Genomic DNA, 17,349 nt, shown 5'->3' on the forward strand with positions numbered 1-17,349 from the left:
CACACTACATAAAAGTATAAATAGGGTGGACACGTCTGAGACTGCACCTTATAGAAGGTGCAACTTGATCTAGAATTATTAAACCTGTTCTAAAAACCAGGCTAAATTGGGACTAATCCCCCCAGAACACATATTACCCCTGGAGTACTTTCTCTGCTTAGGCTGAGAAAGGCCGTTTTCTAGATAGTAAAATCTGCCCATATAATATTACATTAGATTTTACTATAAACTCCCAAGTGTTTTGAATTTCCAGCATCTTATCACATTGTTCTATTCTTAAACAGTGGAAGAAAGGGAGCATGGGAGTGGAGTACAGTAATTGCATTTTGCTTAACTTAGAAAACCAGACCCCCTTCTAAAGAAAGGGGAAAGATTCAGATTTTCTCCCCTGAAATTTTCTTTCAAACTGTTCGGCTTCAAACCACACTTCATTTTATTACCAAAAAGTAACCGAGTGAGGGTGGCAGACGTGGCCATTTGGTTGTGACCTTTAGAAGCAAGGACCTGAAAAGGGCTGCTTCCTTCTGGAAAACAAGGACTGATGACAAGTGTGGCCACTGATGTCACATAGAGAAAGGGCTGCTTTAGAGGGAGACACTGGGACAAGGGAATTTGGCTGGAGCAGAGAGAAATGTCGAGTGCCTTGGGGTATTAACCAGGCTGGCAGCGTGATCCCTGGGAGGAAAAACAGATTGCTCCCCCTTTTCTGACTCAGGGTTGTCCACACTGCTGCCCCTTCTTGTCCTCCCACAAGGCTCTCCTCCTTCAGGACGCAATCTCCACTGAATGGGGAGCTCGGCTCCTTGCAACGAAGGCTTTCCAGGGCCCGGTATTTGTGTCCTCAGCTCCCGGTCTGCTGTTGCAACAGAGGAGCCTTGGAACCTTACTACGTGTTCAGCCGACAGCCGCACAGGTAGCTCTGGCCGTGAATCATCTGCGTAGGCAGCATGATGGTTTCTTACTGACCTTCCCTGAGACTGGAAGCAAATAAAAGGGGGGGAAAATAACAAAGTAATAGATGGCATTCGAGCTGCGTCCTCGTGAGTGATTGTGGGAAAGGTCAAAACACCTAATGGACAAAGACAGAGCTAGGGAAAGAGTGCCCCAGGAAGGAAAGAAGTAAGACGGGTACTGCTCTGCAGACCAAGAGGGAAGCAGAGCAGCCAGGAAGAGCAGCTGGTACGAGAGGGCGTCCTGAGTTATTCATCAGTCCCCTTGTTAGAGTTCTCACTTCTCACACTTTGCCCTTGAGACAAGCCCTTGTAAGCTGTAACCCCTGTTGTGAGCCCAGGCAGTGTCATTTTTCTGTACTTCCCTCTCCTTTCTGCTGGTTCCCAGCCCCATCAGTTAGGAACCACCTGGGCTCTGAAGGACAGGTCTGGTGTGGGGCACAGGTGCTGGAGCAGTTCAGACAGCCACTCTAATTGCACCACCCGTTTCCCCAGGTTAAGCCGTTGCTATTGGAAACCTTGTATTCCTTTTCATTCAGCCTTCTGCGAACAAGCAGTTATTGCTGCTCCCCCACCCCATCAGGTAAGAGACCCGGGACCCGAGGCTGTCCCTCAGGCAAGGGGCAAGGACATTAGGAATCCTGTGTGGGAAAAGAGTCTCTGTGTGGGGTACCTCAAGGTCATGAAAGAGAGAAGAGTCATGCCACCTGCAAGGGAAGAGAGTGGCCACGCTGGTATTTCACGAGGATGTGAAATGTAAACGATGAGAAAGCATTTGCTCGTTGCTGGCATTCATGGCACAGGGACCAGAACGAGCCAAATCATTTTAGACGGCCACAGAAATTGCCAGGCCTGTGCTCAGCACTGCTGGCTTTCCCTCCCTTCCTAAAAATGTTTTCCCAATAAATCCATGGCATGGTGCAGAGCTGTGCCATCGCATTAAACAAAACAGGAAGGTTTTCTCCATTTCCCCGAGCTCATGTTCTGTATTTTCACCTGATGTGGTGCTGAACGGTGAGCGTCCTTACCAGGTTTTTTCTAAATCCTTTTTTTAAACGTTTCGTTCCTTCTTCTATTAAATGGCACTAGTTCGCTCCCAGAATCAGCTCCTTCTACTTTGGGAAATTTCATAAGACACACAGAAGTCCCTCTTCCTGGGTAGCGATTTCCATTCATGAAAAATTGCCTTGTGTGCAGTCAGGAAGTATAGAAGGTCGTGAAGCTCTGTAATTTGTTTCCCATCAACTAATAATCTCATTGTGATGAATAATGCAGTACTGTTAATGTTTCTACAAGGTTATGGATTTCGCTGAGTGTCAGTAGAGAAGCCAACAGCATCGAGCCGCAAAGCTCTCCTTTTTACACAGTAGAGTTTCTTAAGCAGCTTGCAACAGATGCTTGAGCTTTAGCAAACGATATGCAAAGGAATTCAAATACAAAAACTCAGCGCTGTACCGATGGGATTCTTACACACACGTTGATCTCATTTTTGCTTTTTTATTGTTTGTTTTTTTAAGGATGCCCTATATATGTATATATATTGAAAACAGGTTTGCAAGTTTTGGGGGTGGTTTGCTCCCTTGTTTTTCAAACAGCCTCATTTCTCCACCTGAACTGGCTCCCGCTCTCTTGTAAGTCCATCGCCCATCTACACCAAATTATTCTGTCCTGTTCTTCACATCCATTGAGGTGTTTGATTTTTGTTTTACGATATATTTTTTTAATTACCATACAATAAACAAGCCTTTATTGTGTACAGCTCTGTGAATCTTTACACATGTAGTAACAGTGTGGCCACCACCGCTGTGGTGACACAGAACAGCTCTCCCCCCTCAAAAACCAACCCCTGCGCTCCCCCTTTGTAGTCGCAAGCTCTCCCAGTCCCAAACCCGGGCAGTCATGGATCCATTCTCAGTCACTGCCGTTTTGTCTTTTTGAGACTGTCATCTGATTGGAATCATACAGTATGTAATCTTCTGAAGCTTTGGCTTTCAGCGTGTTGCCTATGAGATGTAGCCAAGTTGTTGCAAGCGTCAACAATTATGGATCTCTTCATTGCTGTGTAGTGTTCCACTGGGCAGGTGCCTTCATTTTGTTCACCCATTCGCTTGCAGCGTGTTGCCTATGAGATGTAGCCAAGTTGTTGCAAGCGTCAACAATTATGGATCTCTTCATTGCTGTGTAGTGTTCCACTGGGCAGGTGCCTTCATTTTGTTCACCCATTCGCTTGTGGTAGGAGAGTTCAGCTGTCTCTGGGTTTCACTGATTACAAATCGAGCTACTGTAAATTTTTGTTTCATCTAAGGTGAATACCTACGATTGGGATTATTAGGGGCTGTGGTAAGTGTGCCATGCATGGTTGTGCCCTTTTGCTTCCCTGCCAGCGATGTAGGAGCATTCCTACCATGGTATTTTGACGAATGTTCATGTCTGTCAAAGGACTCGTATGTTCTAGCATAATACCTTCTTTTTGTCATGTGCTATTTCTGGTCTATTGCATAGGTTATTTATTTACTTATTCGTTCATTCATTCATTCATTTATTTTAGTGCCCTAAAGAGACAGCCCTTACATTTTCTGTCAGTTCACTTTTCTGTCTTTCTTTTCTTTTTTTAAGACACATGAAGTGTGTTTGCCTGCTTTCCTCACTTCTACTTACGGTTTCTTCTTTGGTTCAGAGGACGTGTGTTTTAATTGGAAAAACATAAGTAATAGGTCTTTCTGTTGCTCATGGCATGAGGGCAGTGATGCTCAGGGTACTTGCAGATGTACAGAGAGGCGGGGACGGGGCAATCGGAGTAAACCCAAGTGGTGAAACTCTTCGTAGCTCCCATTTCTAGTTTCCCATCATGAATCCAATATCTCACTCCACTTTGTGTGCCCCAAGCGTACCCAGAAGGCCCTGTTGGGTTCTCCTGCTGTGACATGGAACCCAGAGCAGGAACCCCAAGTCGGAACCTTGCAAGGGGAGTGATACAGCATGTGCATTCCATGTGTATACGTGAGGGCTCCAATTCGCCATGCTCTGTTATCTAGAACGAAACATAAAATACAGTTAATAAATACCACGTTCGGCTGAAAACACAATGAGCCAACATGTTATAGTTTCTCTCCACAGGTAATAATTAACATTCTTGTGAATTTTTCTGTGCGCCCTGCAGCATCCTTTACTAGAAAAACAAAAAAACAAAAAACCTTGTGTATTGGGACATGCATGGATGTAGACCCAACAGAATACTGAGTTAGTCCTGAGAGATGAGACCGGGGTGGAGAGACAGGAAAAAGATTCACGTTTACCTTAATGATAGGCATATATGAAAACTTTTCAGAGCAATATGTCATAATGGCCTTTACAACATTTTTTAGACTTAAGCTGAAACATGCGTGAAAGCATAGACAGAAAAGTGAAGCATTTTGATATTTAACAACCACAAGGAAAACAAAAGTCATGGTGGAATCTTTGTGGCTCCACAAAAAGGTCAGCAAAGGAGATGACTCTTTATCTTCCTAGAGGCCAATATCCCCAAAGTCCACGAGACCCAGGGTAGATGCTTGATTATTAATTGTTAAATGAATGAGCACGCAAACAGATACAGACAGGAGTAAGGAAATGATTGAAAATGATTTTGCATAAGCCAACTTAGCTGTGTGTCACTATTCTTGTGTGAAGAATCTAACTGGACAGAAGGCAGAAGGCATCTCGTGGGAAGAACTGTCACTTCTTTGGAACCCTCTCAGAGAATACAAAAAGCTTTGTCCAGTGGCCACTTGCATGTGACGTCACTAGGCTCTGTACAAAGAAAAACCCATGGAATGAAAACTTTTTCCATTTATATGCCATGTAGAATAAGTTGGAGATGTTTATAAAGATTGAATGGGCTAAATATGGCCAAATGGAGTCACTGAATATATAATACACCAGCGTTAGCTCAGATGTTAGTCCAAGAACAGAGCAACCATAAAATGCCTTATAGGTGTCAGCACAGGGCTGGGAAGCCATTGAGCTTCATTTGATCCAATCTAAAAGGGCTTCCTGGAAGAGGAGGAATTCCATATATCTTACTTTGGTTTTGCAAACTCTCTGCAAACTATCCTTTTTCTTTGTCACATTCTCTTGCTTTTTGTGTCACCAAGTATGCATAGATGAACTGGGAGTCACTGTGCTCAGGTGAGTCAGTGGCGTGCAGTGAAGATTCTTTAACACAGTAGATTCATGGAGGAAAACAAACATATTCAGGTGGCACAGAGCCACAAGAGATTCTGTTAGTCAGAGTCTGGAAGTGAAATGTGTCTGTTCCCACTTGGGCTATGTCAGAGGACTCTGCCATCATTAGTTCTGTGGGGATTTCTGCTTGTAAAGCATTTGTTGTCATGTTTCGGTTGCTGCAGGAAGAGAAAAAATTGTTGCAGTTTGCATGAGATAGAGCTGTGTTTTGGCAAGGGAGCCCGTGGTAATTTTTTTTCTTGAACACCGGTCAAGTTCAAGCTTTTCAGATTTGTCTCAAATGATACCATGCAACAGCCCCTTTGAAAGATGTTGATTTCTATTGGAATTTGGATTCTCCTTTCAACGCCTTTGTTTGTGCCTTTTGTGTCTCAGTGTGTAATTCATTCATTCATTCATTCGTTCATTCAGCAACCTTTTATTGTATTATCGAAGTGTTCTAGAAGCCAAGAATTGAGCAGAGAATGAAATAGCATACTTGCCTTTAAGGTGCTTACTTCCTATTGCAAAAAGACAATTTTTGACAATGTGATGATGTGGGCTTTAGAGAAAAGAAAGCATAGTAAGGAGCATAAGACTGCTGAGGTTGTCTGGAAAGCGGTGTCTGACAAAGTGACATTTGAGCTGAGACTTGCACAGGTTGAAGGAGTGAGCCACGCAATTATCTGTATCCCCAGGCTAAGGGTGTGACAAGTGCAAAGGGCCTGAGGCAGAAATCTGCCTGGCTCAGTCCCAGATCAGGCAAAGCCAAGTGAGGGGATCTAGGCCTCTCCTATTTACTTCAATGTTTTCTTTGAGAGCTCGTCTTGAAGCTGAATGAAAGAGACAAACCTAGGCAGATATCCTCACGCATCCCTATGCAATCCCAGATTTAAAATGTCTTTGTTCTTGCTTTTCCCTCTGCCTGAAACCTTGTTCCCCCAGACATTGGAATGGCTCTCTCCCTATTTCCTTCAGGTCTCTGATCAAATATCATCTTATTGAGAAGCCTTCCTAGACCATACTATTAAAGTGTCAGATAAACAGTGTTAGAGATAGAAATTATTTTCTTCACCAAATCTGATTATTTCACGAGAGAGATGACTCACTTTCTCTGTTATGGGATTAAGAATGATTCTATTTGAGATGATAAATACTAGAAAATTTCAGTAACCCAAGAAGCCCTGAGAAGCAAATCACTAATTCATGGCTTAAACCATCAAAATGTGATGAATAACGCGGGACCTCAGTGAGTTGTTGAGTGTTGAATTGCAATGATAGAGCAACTTGCACAGCTCATAGGTGAGTGTGAGCAAAAGCAACTTGAAAGTCTTGATTTTACCATAGGCTTTTCATGCAAAATGGGGACAGATGCTAAATACGAACGCCAGGATTCAAGAAAACCCAGGCCTTTGTTACGATTTTCCATAGGGAATAAGAAAATGTATAGAAAGGTTAAAAAAAAGCAACTGTAAATCCCTTCAAATTGCCCACCATCTCATGGTTTTATTTCGATGTATTTAAGTTGCAAAAGGTGACAATTAAGAGCACGGATTATTTTGATATTCTATAAGACCTATAGCTCCTGTAACTCATTAGTAGGACAAAGGAACTCTTAGTCTTAATGGCGCTCTTTACCTTTAAAATATCTGGCAACCAGAAGTTTTCCACATTATTAAATTAATAATCTTTGAACCACAGGGTCTTTTTTATTCCTTTCTGTGGACAAAAATAAATCCTGACATTTCCTAAATACTCCCTTTTTATAATGCATTTTCTAAACACTTTCCCTGTAAATATACTATCTCATTTAACTCTCTTTACCAAGTGAGAATGGTTATTAACCACCTATGGATGGTGGGTGGGTGGATTCTCTCGTCTTTTGCTGCTCAGCAGTCCATGCTACCTGCTAAGAAGGGCAACAGACAGTCCGATCCACTCTAATTGGGAGATGCAAAGCAATTCTAAGACAACTTTGAAAGAAACCACTCAACAATTATGCATAAAATCCAAAAACCACTCTCTGACAGTACATGCACCGTGTATTCTTGGGCGGGACATGCTTCTTTAGGAAGCTCTCAGATATTTGTTTTCTTGGGTAATTACTTGATGGCGCACGTGTGTGCCCACTTGCATGCATGCGTGCATTGTGGTGGAGGCAGAAAGGGGATCTTGAAAATATCTCTAGCAATATGCCCTATGCATCCCTTTACCTCAGCTGTCACTTGACATGAAACTACATGTAGTTTCAGGTCTGACATTCAGCTGACTTCTGTTTATATAGTATGGAGAAACTTTTGTTCCCTTGCACTATAAGGCATGTACCATGAGAGATTTGGGGAAAAGGTCACCCAGATAGTAAATAATTCTGCTGAGCTTTGAAGTGAAAATGCTCCGGGAACCTTTATCCCATCCTTGCCATTTAACTGTTGTGCGTCGGTGGTTCTTGGAATTAATGAAAGGTGTACATCAGACCTCGTGCCCATCATTCTGTTCATCAGAGGCTTGATCTGAAATCAAAATCATATTTTATCTTTGTTTCGAACCTCTTCCTGTGTTCAGGAAAAAGCATTGTGACAATCTCAAAGAAGGAGGAAAAAAAGAGAGAGAGAATGAAATACACCCCAAGGAAAAACTAGTTAAAGAGCCAAAGAATGACATCTTGATGGAAGAAAATTCCTCTTTGATTTTTATTTTTCAGAAACGAAATGTAGTCTGGTCTTTGAAAAACAAATTATTTTTCATGGTTAGGGAAATATCCAAATTTTGCCCAGCCTATTTTACAATAAGACCTTGAAAAGCTATGCAATGAGCTGGAATGAGAGGAGTTTAAATTTTTGATGCAATTCTCTGCTTGAGAAAGTGATAATGCAGCTCAAATAACAGCGTATTTTCTGCTACAGCGCAACAATCAACATAACGTCTGGGCATATTAATAATTTCACTCCTAAACTTCTCGATAGGGAGAGCATGGGTCTTAATAGCATTGTCAAGATCCTTAGGGCAATTGAAAAACCCAAAATCATTACTTTCTACTGATAGGCTTTCCTTTCCCAGAGGATGCCAAAATACCTAGGGTAATGTAGGTTTATTGAAATGCTCAGATAGGCACCGCTCAGACGTAACTTGCAATAAAATCTTCTCTTTAGAAGGGCTCCTCTCTAGTATTTCAAGTGGTCCTTTTTTTTTTTTTTTTTTGTCTTTGTCATTTGGAAAGTAGCTAAGTGGAGTTGACGTTGATCTCAAGTGATACTTTCCTGATGATTTAAGAAAGCAAGAAATGACTATAGAGGTACGGTAAAATGATGTGCTATCTATGATTAAAATCCCTTTCCAGCCCTATTTGGGCAGGATGGTCCCAAACCTACAATCGCTATTAAGCTTGTAATTCAAGGGCAACCGCTGGTTCTCACCCAATTCCAAGGTCCCTCCTTCTTCCCCCTCCACCCTGTGTGGGGATGGGTTTTTCAGTGGAGCGGGAATGGCTCTCTGCTGTGATTGCAGCCATGCCTGAAGCACTGGAACAAGTTCCAGGATGCTCCTCGGACCCTCAAGTGTACAATTGGCTCTCAAATGGCCATCACCTAACAATCTCCCTGTGAAAAATATCAACAGCAGTGAGGTTCCCACCAAAAGCTCCCGTGAAGGACCGACTTCAGGCTGCCAGGGGAAAATAATTTTAAGTGGTATGAAGTGTGTCCCATCTGAGATCTTGCTTTGGTTCCCATGCGGCTCTGCAACAGATGTCTTGGTTGTGAAAAGCAGAGGGAATCACCATTTATATGAACTGTCCAGAATAGGCAAATTCTTGGAAACAAAAAGTTGATTAATGTTTGCCAGGGGTTAGGGGGACGGGGGAATGGGAGACTGCACATGGGAGAGGCTTTCTTGAGGGCTGGTGAAATGTGCTAAAATTAGATAATGGTGATGGTTGCACATCTTGGTGAATACTCACACACACACACAAAAAAACCACCAAAATTTATACTTCAAAAAGCTGAATTTTATTACATCTCAATAAAGCTGTTATAAAAAGAAAAAGAATAGGTGATCAGGCAGAGCCAGATATATATATATATACACACACACACTCACACACACACACACACACACAAAACCAGAGGGGATCAAATTCACCTTCCCTCTGTGTCCAGCTGTCTTCCTGTTAAAAGACCCTCTTAGGGCAATAAGAATTTGAGGAATTAAGGAAAGACCCATCAGATTTCAGCAATCAACTGGAATGCTCAAAGAACAGAGGCACAAATCTGCTTTGGTTCTTCTCCACTGAGGCTCTCCAAACATAACCCAGGAACATGAGTCATGCATGCATGAATGAATGAATGCAGTCATTCATTCAGGCAGTGCTAGTTCTGTGCCAGGAACTGCAGCCTTGTGCTGGGATGTAAAAACAAGAGAGACTGACTCCTTGCACTGATGGAGCTCACAATGTAGAAGGGAAAACAGGAGAGTTGAGAAAACAATATAAAATCATGTGCTGAACATTACAAGAAATGTACCCAGTGCACACTGGAGAGAGGCACAGATATATTGCAGTTAAATATAAAATTTAAGGAGGAAAACGTACATCATTTAACCTTCCTGCACCTCAATTTCCTCATCTTTAAAATGGAGAACAATATTTACTTTGAAGGTTATTATAAGTTTTAAATAAAGTGAAATATGTAGAGTGCTTAACACACAGCTGTGTTTATTAAATGGGAGCTATTGTTCTTATATGAGCTGAGGTGGCCCTCTAAACCCTAGTTTTTTACGAATGCAGGTAGAGCTGACAAAACTTTGGTTTCTGAGCCTGCAAATGATTGTTCCTTACAACTGCAAACCCCATGCTTCCGCCTCGCAATGTTGATCTGTGTGTCCTTGTGAACTAACTTGGAATGTCTTTCCTCTGAGGTCATACATTTTCTGCAAGCAAGAGAACTACCAATCATTCCTTACTAGTGCACGCAGCCATTTCCGTCTGTGGTACTCTGTTCAGGCTGAATGGGGTCTTTCCGTCAATCACAGCCCCCTGATCCAGGACCGTGCAGGCCATGCCGAGAGCCACTGGCCTGAGCTGTAGCTGTGTGCCAAGAGATGAGACAGAGGACATAACTTGGCCTACTTTCATCCTTCCTTCCTTTTTGCTCCTCCGTTCTGAAATGTGGGAAAAGGCTGCAGCTTAATACAATAGCAGCCCAGTCCCAAAATACTGCAGATCCGTCAACTGCCCTGCAAAACCAGCAATGCAATACATGGGTCAGTAATCAAAAATCAAAGTCCATTTCTTAGGGTGCAGTCATTCAGTAGATATTGAGACAGGGAAGGAGGGAGCAAGCTGGAGGTCCGAAGTGCCCAGTACTTAGAAACCAAAAAATAAAACCCCTTCCATCTCTTCACAAGCCTGGCCCCCACCCTCTACCCCAGGCTCTTAGCAAAGTACCTCCAGTCAGAGCAGGCGGCATGAGCTGGGGCCAAGCACGCCCATGTTTCTGACTCCGACAGACTTAATTGCTGCTCATCTCTCATGCCACTGGGGCTGGGAGCCAGGACGGCAGCTCGGAGGAGCAAGCTTGGGGAGGGCCTTTTGGGAAGGCGCAGAAATGACACTGCACTGCAGTGGCCTCTTTCTCCTGATCCAAGCAGCATTATGAGGGGCAGAGTTTGGAGGTAGGCAAGTCCCTCCAATGTCTGACAAGACTTGGTTCTGCCATTTAAGCGTACGTGCAGAGAAATGAACCAACCAGTTTTCCTCTGTATGTGCTAAGGCGTGTCTGAGCCAAGGCCGGGCTCCTCATTGCTTCCCCGTGTGAGTGAACTCTGGGGCCTTGTGTTCCTTTGCATGTCGCAGAGTGGGGAAGATGCCCTGGGATCATATAGCAGCTCTGCCCCTTACTAAGCTATGTGACCTTTGGCACCTTACTTAACCCCTCAGAACCTCACCTGCTGTCTATAAAATGGGGATGACAATAGAACCTGCCCCCCAGGAGTGCATGGGAATACACTGAAAAAAGTGGTGAACAGCACTTAGCACAGGACCAGACACGCAGGGAGAGCTTAACTCCAAGCAGCTATTGTCAGTATTATAGTTTTGTTGCCATTAGCATCAATTACTTTGTTTACGGGAATGAAACAATTCTGGATCCCAAGTTCCATTTCTACAGGCTCTTAGAGAGACGCTCTTGAGACTACCTTCATTAATGCCTGTGCCATTTCATTTAGTCACTGTGTCTTTCTGTAGACAATTTTAAGGTGGGGGGCGGGATCTGAGGCTGGCAATTTTGCCTCTATATGTTGATTTGATATCTCCCTCTGAAAGCTGCCACTCAAGTGCTAGATAAACTGGAGTGCCTCAGGAGGTTCTCGTCATTTGCCCAAGCCATAGTTACTGTAATTACAATTATTAGTATTATTAATTATAACATGATAACATATAATAATTTTTAGTAATAGCTTACCAAGTGCCAAGAAATGGGCTAGGTTTCTTATAGATCCTCTTATTTGATTCCAACCACCATAAGAAAGAAGTAAAATTACTACCCATTTTACAGATCAAGAAACTGACTCAGAAAAAAAAATGTAACTTTCCAGGAGTTACATAGCTTGTAAGTGGCCATGCAGGGATTCATGGCCGACCACCAGCCTCGCTATTTGCAATAGACTCTCCTTAGTTCTAACCAGAGCCTGTTATTCTTGAAAATCCTTGCCTCCAATTTCCTCTGGCTCCCATTCAAGGTCAAATTTGAACAGGGCATCCTGATGTCAGTTTTCATCAACCAGAGAATCCAGTCTCTGCCAACACCATCCCCACTTTTAGCATCTTCAAATTGCTGTCAAGATATAACTTGCTCCAAAGACGTGGTTTGGTAGAAGCCAGAGAGTTTGTGGTTAATTCATTATCTCGGGGTCAGAGGGATTGAAAATTTTAAAGATGAACAATTGGCATGCCATCTTCAAGAATGAGTGAATTATTAGCAGTCAGGCAGGCCTCTACTTTTATTTCTTTCTTTTATCATCATTTTTAATCACCAGGGAAAATTGGAGTGGACCGTAGAGTAAGACAAAGCTATCTTAGTGTATCCCTGCCCTCCCACTCTCTTCCATACCCTCACTTGGCAAGGGTAGACCACTCCTAAATGCCTCCTTGAGCTGTTTATTTAGGAAGATTACAACAACAATAGCCAATTATTAAGAATTTACTTCCTTAGCTCCAAAGAAAGTTCTTTCTTTATACATTATTTACAGTGTGGGTGTTGGTTGTTTCTACATGCTACTTGAGCACAGCTAGTCTAGTCAACACAAGAGTTGCTATTCCAAGGTTTTACAGTCCCCACGTCTAACTTTGTTTCCGTTGATATTGTTACCCAACAAAGAAACACTGCTTTATCTTTCTTAAGATTTCACTGTCAACCAATTACCATTTAGAAAGGACAGGCATACTTCTCAAGATCAAGTTTTCTGGCAACTGCCCCACGATAAATCTAAAAACACAGAAGCAGAGACCACTCAAGCCAACAAGACCAAACAAGCAAATTAAGTGTACGTTCAAGCTCTTAATTTTTAAAAACACAGGAAGCACCCTCGCTATATATTCACTTATCTTTGCTAAGAGTCTCACCTGTCCCGCCCTAGCTTTTAAGAAAGAGCCAACATACAGCTCCTTATTCCTAGGACAAAAAGCCACACAGTACCTCAAAATGAATTCCAGATTCTCAGCTCAAGGTATATCAGATGCAATAGAATAGGTTAGCGCTGTGACTTTAACAACAGTTACCTTTTGCCTGCTAATAGAATACTTATTAGGTTGATACTGTGTAGGTATTTGTTACATAGTTATCTGTGGCTCAATTGCATTAATATGTGGTTTCATATTTATGTGATGGAAGAGCCATTAATAATATGTGCATTAATTAAACCCAATAAATGTGTGCATCAGAGTGGACACAAAGGCTCTCATCATTTCTGTTTCACCATAGACTGAAGACATCAGTTGCCTTGGAGAGGGGCTTTTTAATGTAACTTGGCTTCTTGGAAAGCAGTAAGGCATGTTGCTGACTTTGTTTGTGTTTCAGAATTGGAAAACCATCCCATCCGGCAAGCACATTGGATGACTGTAATGAAAACTGAGAAATGCGAAGAATGCTTGAGATCAGTAGTTGTAGCAAAAGTGTTGTTTCATTAGAGACACATGACCCACACAGAATGCTAAGGTACCCAGGGTTAAACCAGCAGTCAAAAACATAAATGCCTACCAGCGGGTAATATCAATGCATGTGTCTGACCAGACGAAGATAATAGGGATTGTTCAGATTGATGGCAAACTAGAAAAGCCACCCAACAGGCATTCAGCTCTATCCAATTGTGGCCATGAGGGAATATAGACTCAGTATTTTTGTTTTATTTTTGTTTTCAAAAGAAGTCAGAAATCTGGTATACTGTACCAAATCTTGACTTTAAATTTTTGGTAATACTCACCTTGGGGACAACCAGTTTGCAACTGGTCCCTAGAGAGGTGAAGTTTACTTTCCCTGCTCACAACTGGGCTCCTTGCGAGCTGCAGTTACGTCTTATCCCTCCTTTAATTCCCGAAAGAACCAAGCAGTGTTTCATGCACATAGTTTTGGGGAGCTTGCCAGCCATCATGCTTCACAGTTTCTATTTATCCTTCTGCAGCAACTTTTCAGATAGTTACTCCTCTTTTCACCATTTGGCAGATGTGTGCAGAGATGGCAAACCCAGGTTCACACATCTGGAACGTGGGAGGCCCACCCCTTGAACGCAGTTCTTTAGATTTTTCTCTCCCCACCGCTGGCTGAATGTCCCTCCGAGATGCCCCCACATCTCTCCGTATGGACCCCAGTGGTAGCGTTTAGCACTCTGTATTGTAACTGTCTTTTCCTTCTATCTCCTGTACCTAATTGAAAAATACGACTTTTGGATAGATAGATAAATGAGCAAATAGAATCAATGTCATAGTGGAAATGAACAATGATAATGAGAAAAACATCTTCCAATACAGAGGATGCTGGATAATTTGTGTTGTTGCTATCAATAATTTGATTTATTTGCAGTGAAATAGCATGTTGCTTCATAGGAGGGCAGGGTGAGTGGAGAATTATGTATTCCCTCATCTCCCCCTACTCGTCTTTCTCCATCTCCCCCATGAAGCTCTAAGCCTTCTCTTCAGGAAAAAGGGAAAGAGAGCTTGACCTCTCTTCCATTTCACTGGAAAACTCACCCTCCATTTTATTTGGAGTGTACAGCATAGCACCTAAGTCGGTGGATATATCGTCCGCAGAAAGGCAAGCACAGGGGTTCTGCCCACACAACACAGATGTACAAAGAAGGGCCTCCCAAGCTGGGGTAAGCAAAGAGACCTTTGCTCAGGGTGAATAGACAGGAAGCAGGAGGGTTCCGGTATCTCATTTAGTGAATCAAATCCCTCACACAGCCTCTTTGTGCTTTGGGAGAGTGTGTGGTCTGGAGAGTGGGAGCCGGAGGCAGAAGGAGATGGAAAGTTAGGGCTTGGGGCCGGGGAGGGTGGGTTCTCACTTGTACACTGATTCATCTCGTCTTCCCGAGGCAAGCCTCGTAATTATCTAACTAATGGAGAATAATGACAGCACTTGGATGGGAGTTGAGAGAGTGGAAAAGAAAGGCATGAGAATTCATTAACCATGTGTGAGGGGCTCAGGCAACAGCTCTGAAGGATCATTATTACATAATTTCACTCCCTTTTCTCACCTCTTCCCACTAATATGAGACAGACAAATGCTAAATAACTATATAATAATACGTTACTAGACAGACAACAATGCCAGAAAATATAATAGCCTGCTATGGCTATGAAACTCCCTCAAAGATATATTTAAAATGTCAGTGGCACACAGTGTAAAATGTGAGTTACACGCTCGTTTGGAGGACGCAATTTAAAATCGACACAACTCTACAGAGGCATTTCCCACTGGGTTGTAGTCTTAGTTGTCTTTTTCTGAACACCAGAAAAAAAGAAAAAAATCCTAAGTAATTTCAGCCCAGAGATGAAAATTTCGAGGAACCACTTTCCTCCGCATTTTTTTTCTTTATCATTTTCGTTGGTCACGATGCTCTCCAAACCTAGTCTCTTCTTGACATGTTGTCTTTTCCTCAGAATGTATCTGCAGGTGTCACAGGAGCCACGGAATGTAGATTACACCTTTTGGAGATGTAGCCTGGCCACATAAGGAGACAAGTAGTTGAAATGTGTGTCAAATTGCTTGTTTAAATGACTCGAACCAACTTCTTAAAGCCAAGACAGCAGGGGCACAGGATTTTAAAAGTTGGCAGGGGCCAAAATGACAAGGCTCGGCAGTCACCTGGTGAGCTGCCAACACCGACTGGAGGCTTCAAAAAATAAACTTGCTCAAAGGACACGAATCGAAAGTCATGTTTCAGCAGCCATTAAAACCAAATTATAGGCTTATGTTGCATCGTAAACTCCTTTCATTTTCATTATGCTTAAATTATTTAATTTTGTAGATAGAGAATGGGTTGCTAGGAAAACCCTGTGTGGAGTTGTCATGTGTGGTTGTGTTTACATGGGAGCACGTTCAGAGGTATAGTTTTCCTTTGTGCGTTTTTCTTGCGAGGATAGAGGATTTCAAGATTAGAGACCAGGAGGCAATTCAGAGTTGGGGTAGCAGTTTGAAAACATCAACCCTGACCTTCTCCAGAGATTGAGACCTCAGTGTTCATTCATTTCTTGGAGGAGAGACGTTATCAACCCATGATTTGAGCAGGCTCACAAGTGTGTTTGTTGACTCTCATTAAAAGAAATTTTTATACATATATACATATGTGTACACACACACACACACACACACACACACACACTTTTTAGTTACTTTTCAATATTTTTTAAAAACAAGATATTTTATCTAGAAATTCAGATCCTCAGCTTTCCTAGAAAAACTTGATGGGCTGTCTTGAGCCCTAATCCCCGAGGGGCTACATGGGCCTGGACCTGCATGACAGCGGCTCCCTACCGTCTCCACTGCACTCAGTCCAACATCTGGACCACTTCACTTTCCAGCCTGACCCCTACAGGTGCTTAAATTTGCAACTCCCTGACTTAGAGGGTTCCATACTATTATCATCTTTAGAAAAAAAAAACGTTTTTTAAAGCATGTATGCAGTGTCCTGGTTTACCAGGAAAGGGACCAGGGACTTGTTACACAGCCTTGAATGTCATGTTACTTTCACTGCAGTATTAATAGGTTTCAACATTCCACTAGTCAGTCTTCAGCAGCCTGCTTTCGCTAACCCAGTTTCTCATTCTCATGTGATACCGGTGGATACAGGCCAATGAACGCATATGACTTACCAGTAACTAACACTGAGAGCTTCACGCGGTCTTCTATGCCCCTCCGGTTTGCAAACTTCCAGCCCTTGTCCACGTAGAGACTTGGCTTCTCCCCTCCACACATTCGTGGTCTGCGCAGCGCTAACACGCACTCACTGACGGTCGTTTCTCCTTCCTCTTTTGCAGGCCCTCCAAACCACCACAGCCAGTCGACTCTGAGGCCCCCTCTGCCACCCCCCCACAACCACACGCTGTCCCACCACCACTCGTCAGCCAACTCCCTCAACAGGAACTCTCTGACCAACCGGCGGAGTCAGATCCACGCCCCCGCCCCCGCGCCCAATGACCTGGCCACCACGCCGGAGTCCGTTCAGCTTCAGGACAGCTGGGTGCTCAATAGCAACGTGCCACTGGAGACTCGGTAAGTCCCCGTCCCTGGGTCTGCACGCCTCCCTGCCTGAGTGGCACACACACAGCCACTGCGGAGGCTCAGCATTCCCGTGGGGGAGAAAACCTTGGCATAAATCATGAGACAAGTTTACCACCTCCTTCTTCTTCCCTTGGTAATTTGACCCCGGATGGCACGGTGATAGGTATCGCTTTGGTCACATGTGTCTCCTTTCAATGCTTATGCACTCTCTCAGACAGCTCTTGTGTACCCAACTAATAGAATTAGCATAACATATTTTTACTCGGAGGCTCATGGGAAACATGCTTATAAGGGTATATTGACTGAAAGCTGCTGATAAATTATGCATTTGGCCTTTCTTGAAGTAATAAATGAAGACTCATTTGAAATTAAGTGTTTGGGGAGACCTTGAGAAACAATCCCTGATTCCAGACTGACAAGTATAATTT

General features: G+C 43.1%; 1 protein-coding gene across 10 annotated transcripts in view; it reads left to right on the forward strand.

Annotated features, from left to right (window-relative positions):
• The window catches only part of TENM2 (teneurin transmembrane protein 2), a 1,142,683-nt gene that overhangs the window by 854,479 nt on the left and 270,855 nt on the right, over positions 1–17,349 (forward strand). For all 10 annotated transcript variants that reach the window (XM_019740872.3, XM_019740888.3, XM_019740899.3 and 7 more), the window contains one exon: positions 16,678–16,912. In XM_019740872.3, the coding sequence (XP_019596431.3) occupies positions 16,678–16,912 (235 nt within the window). The remainder of the gene's footprint in view (positions 1–16,677; positions 16,913–17,349) is intronic.

The sequence above is a fragment of the Rhinolophus sinicus genome, chromosome 5 (assembly GCF_057876585.1).
Source record: "Rhinolophus sinicus isolate RSI-liver-muscle chromosome 5, RSI-T2T, whole genome shotgun sequence".
NCBI classification, from domain to species: Eukaryota; Metazoa; Chordata; class Mammalia; order Chiroptera; family Rhinolophidae; genus Rhinolophus; species Rhinolophus sinicus.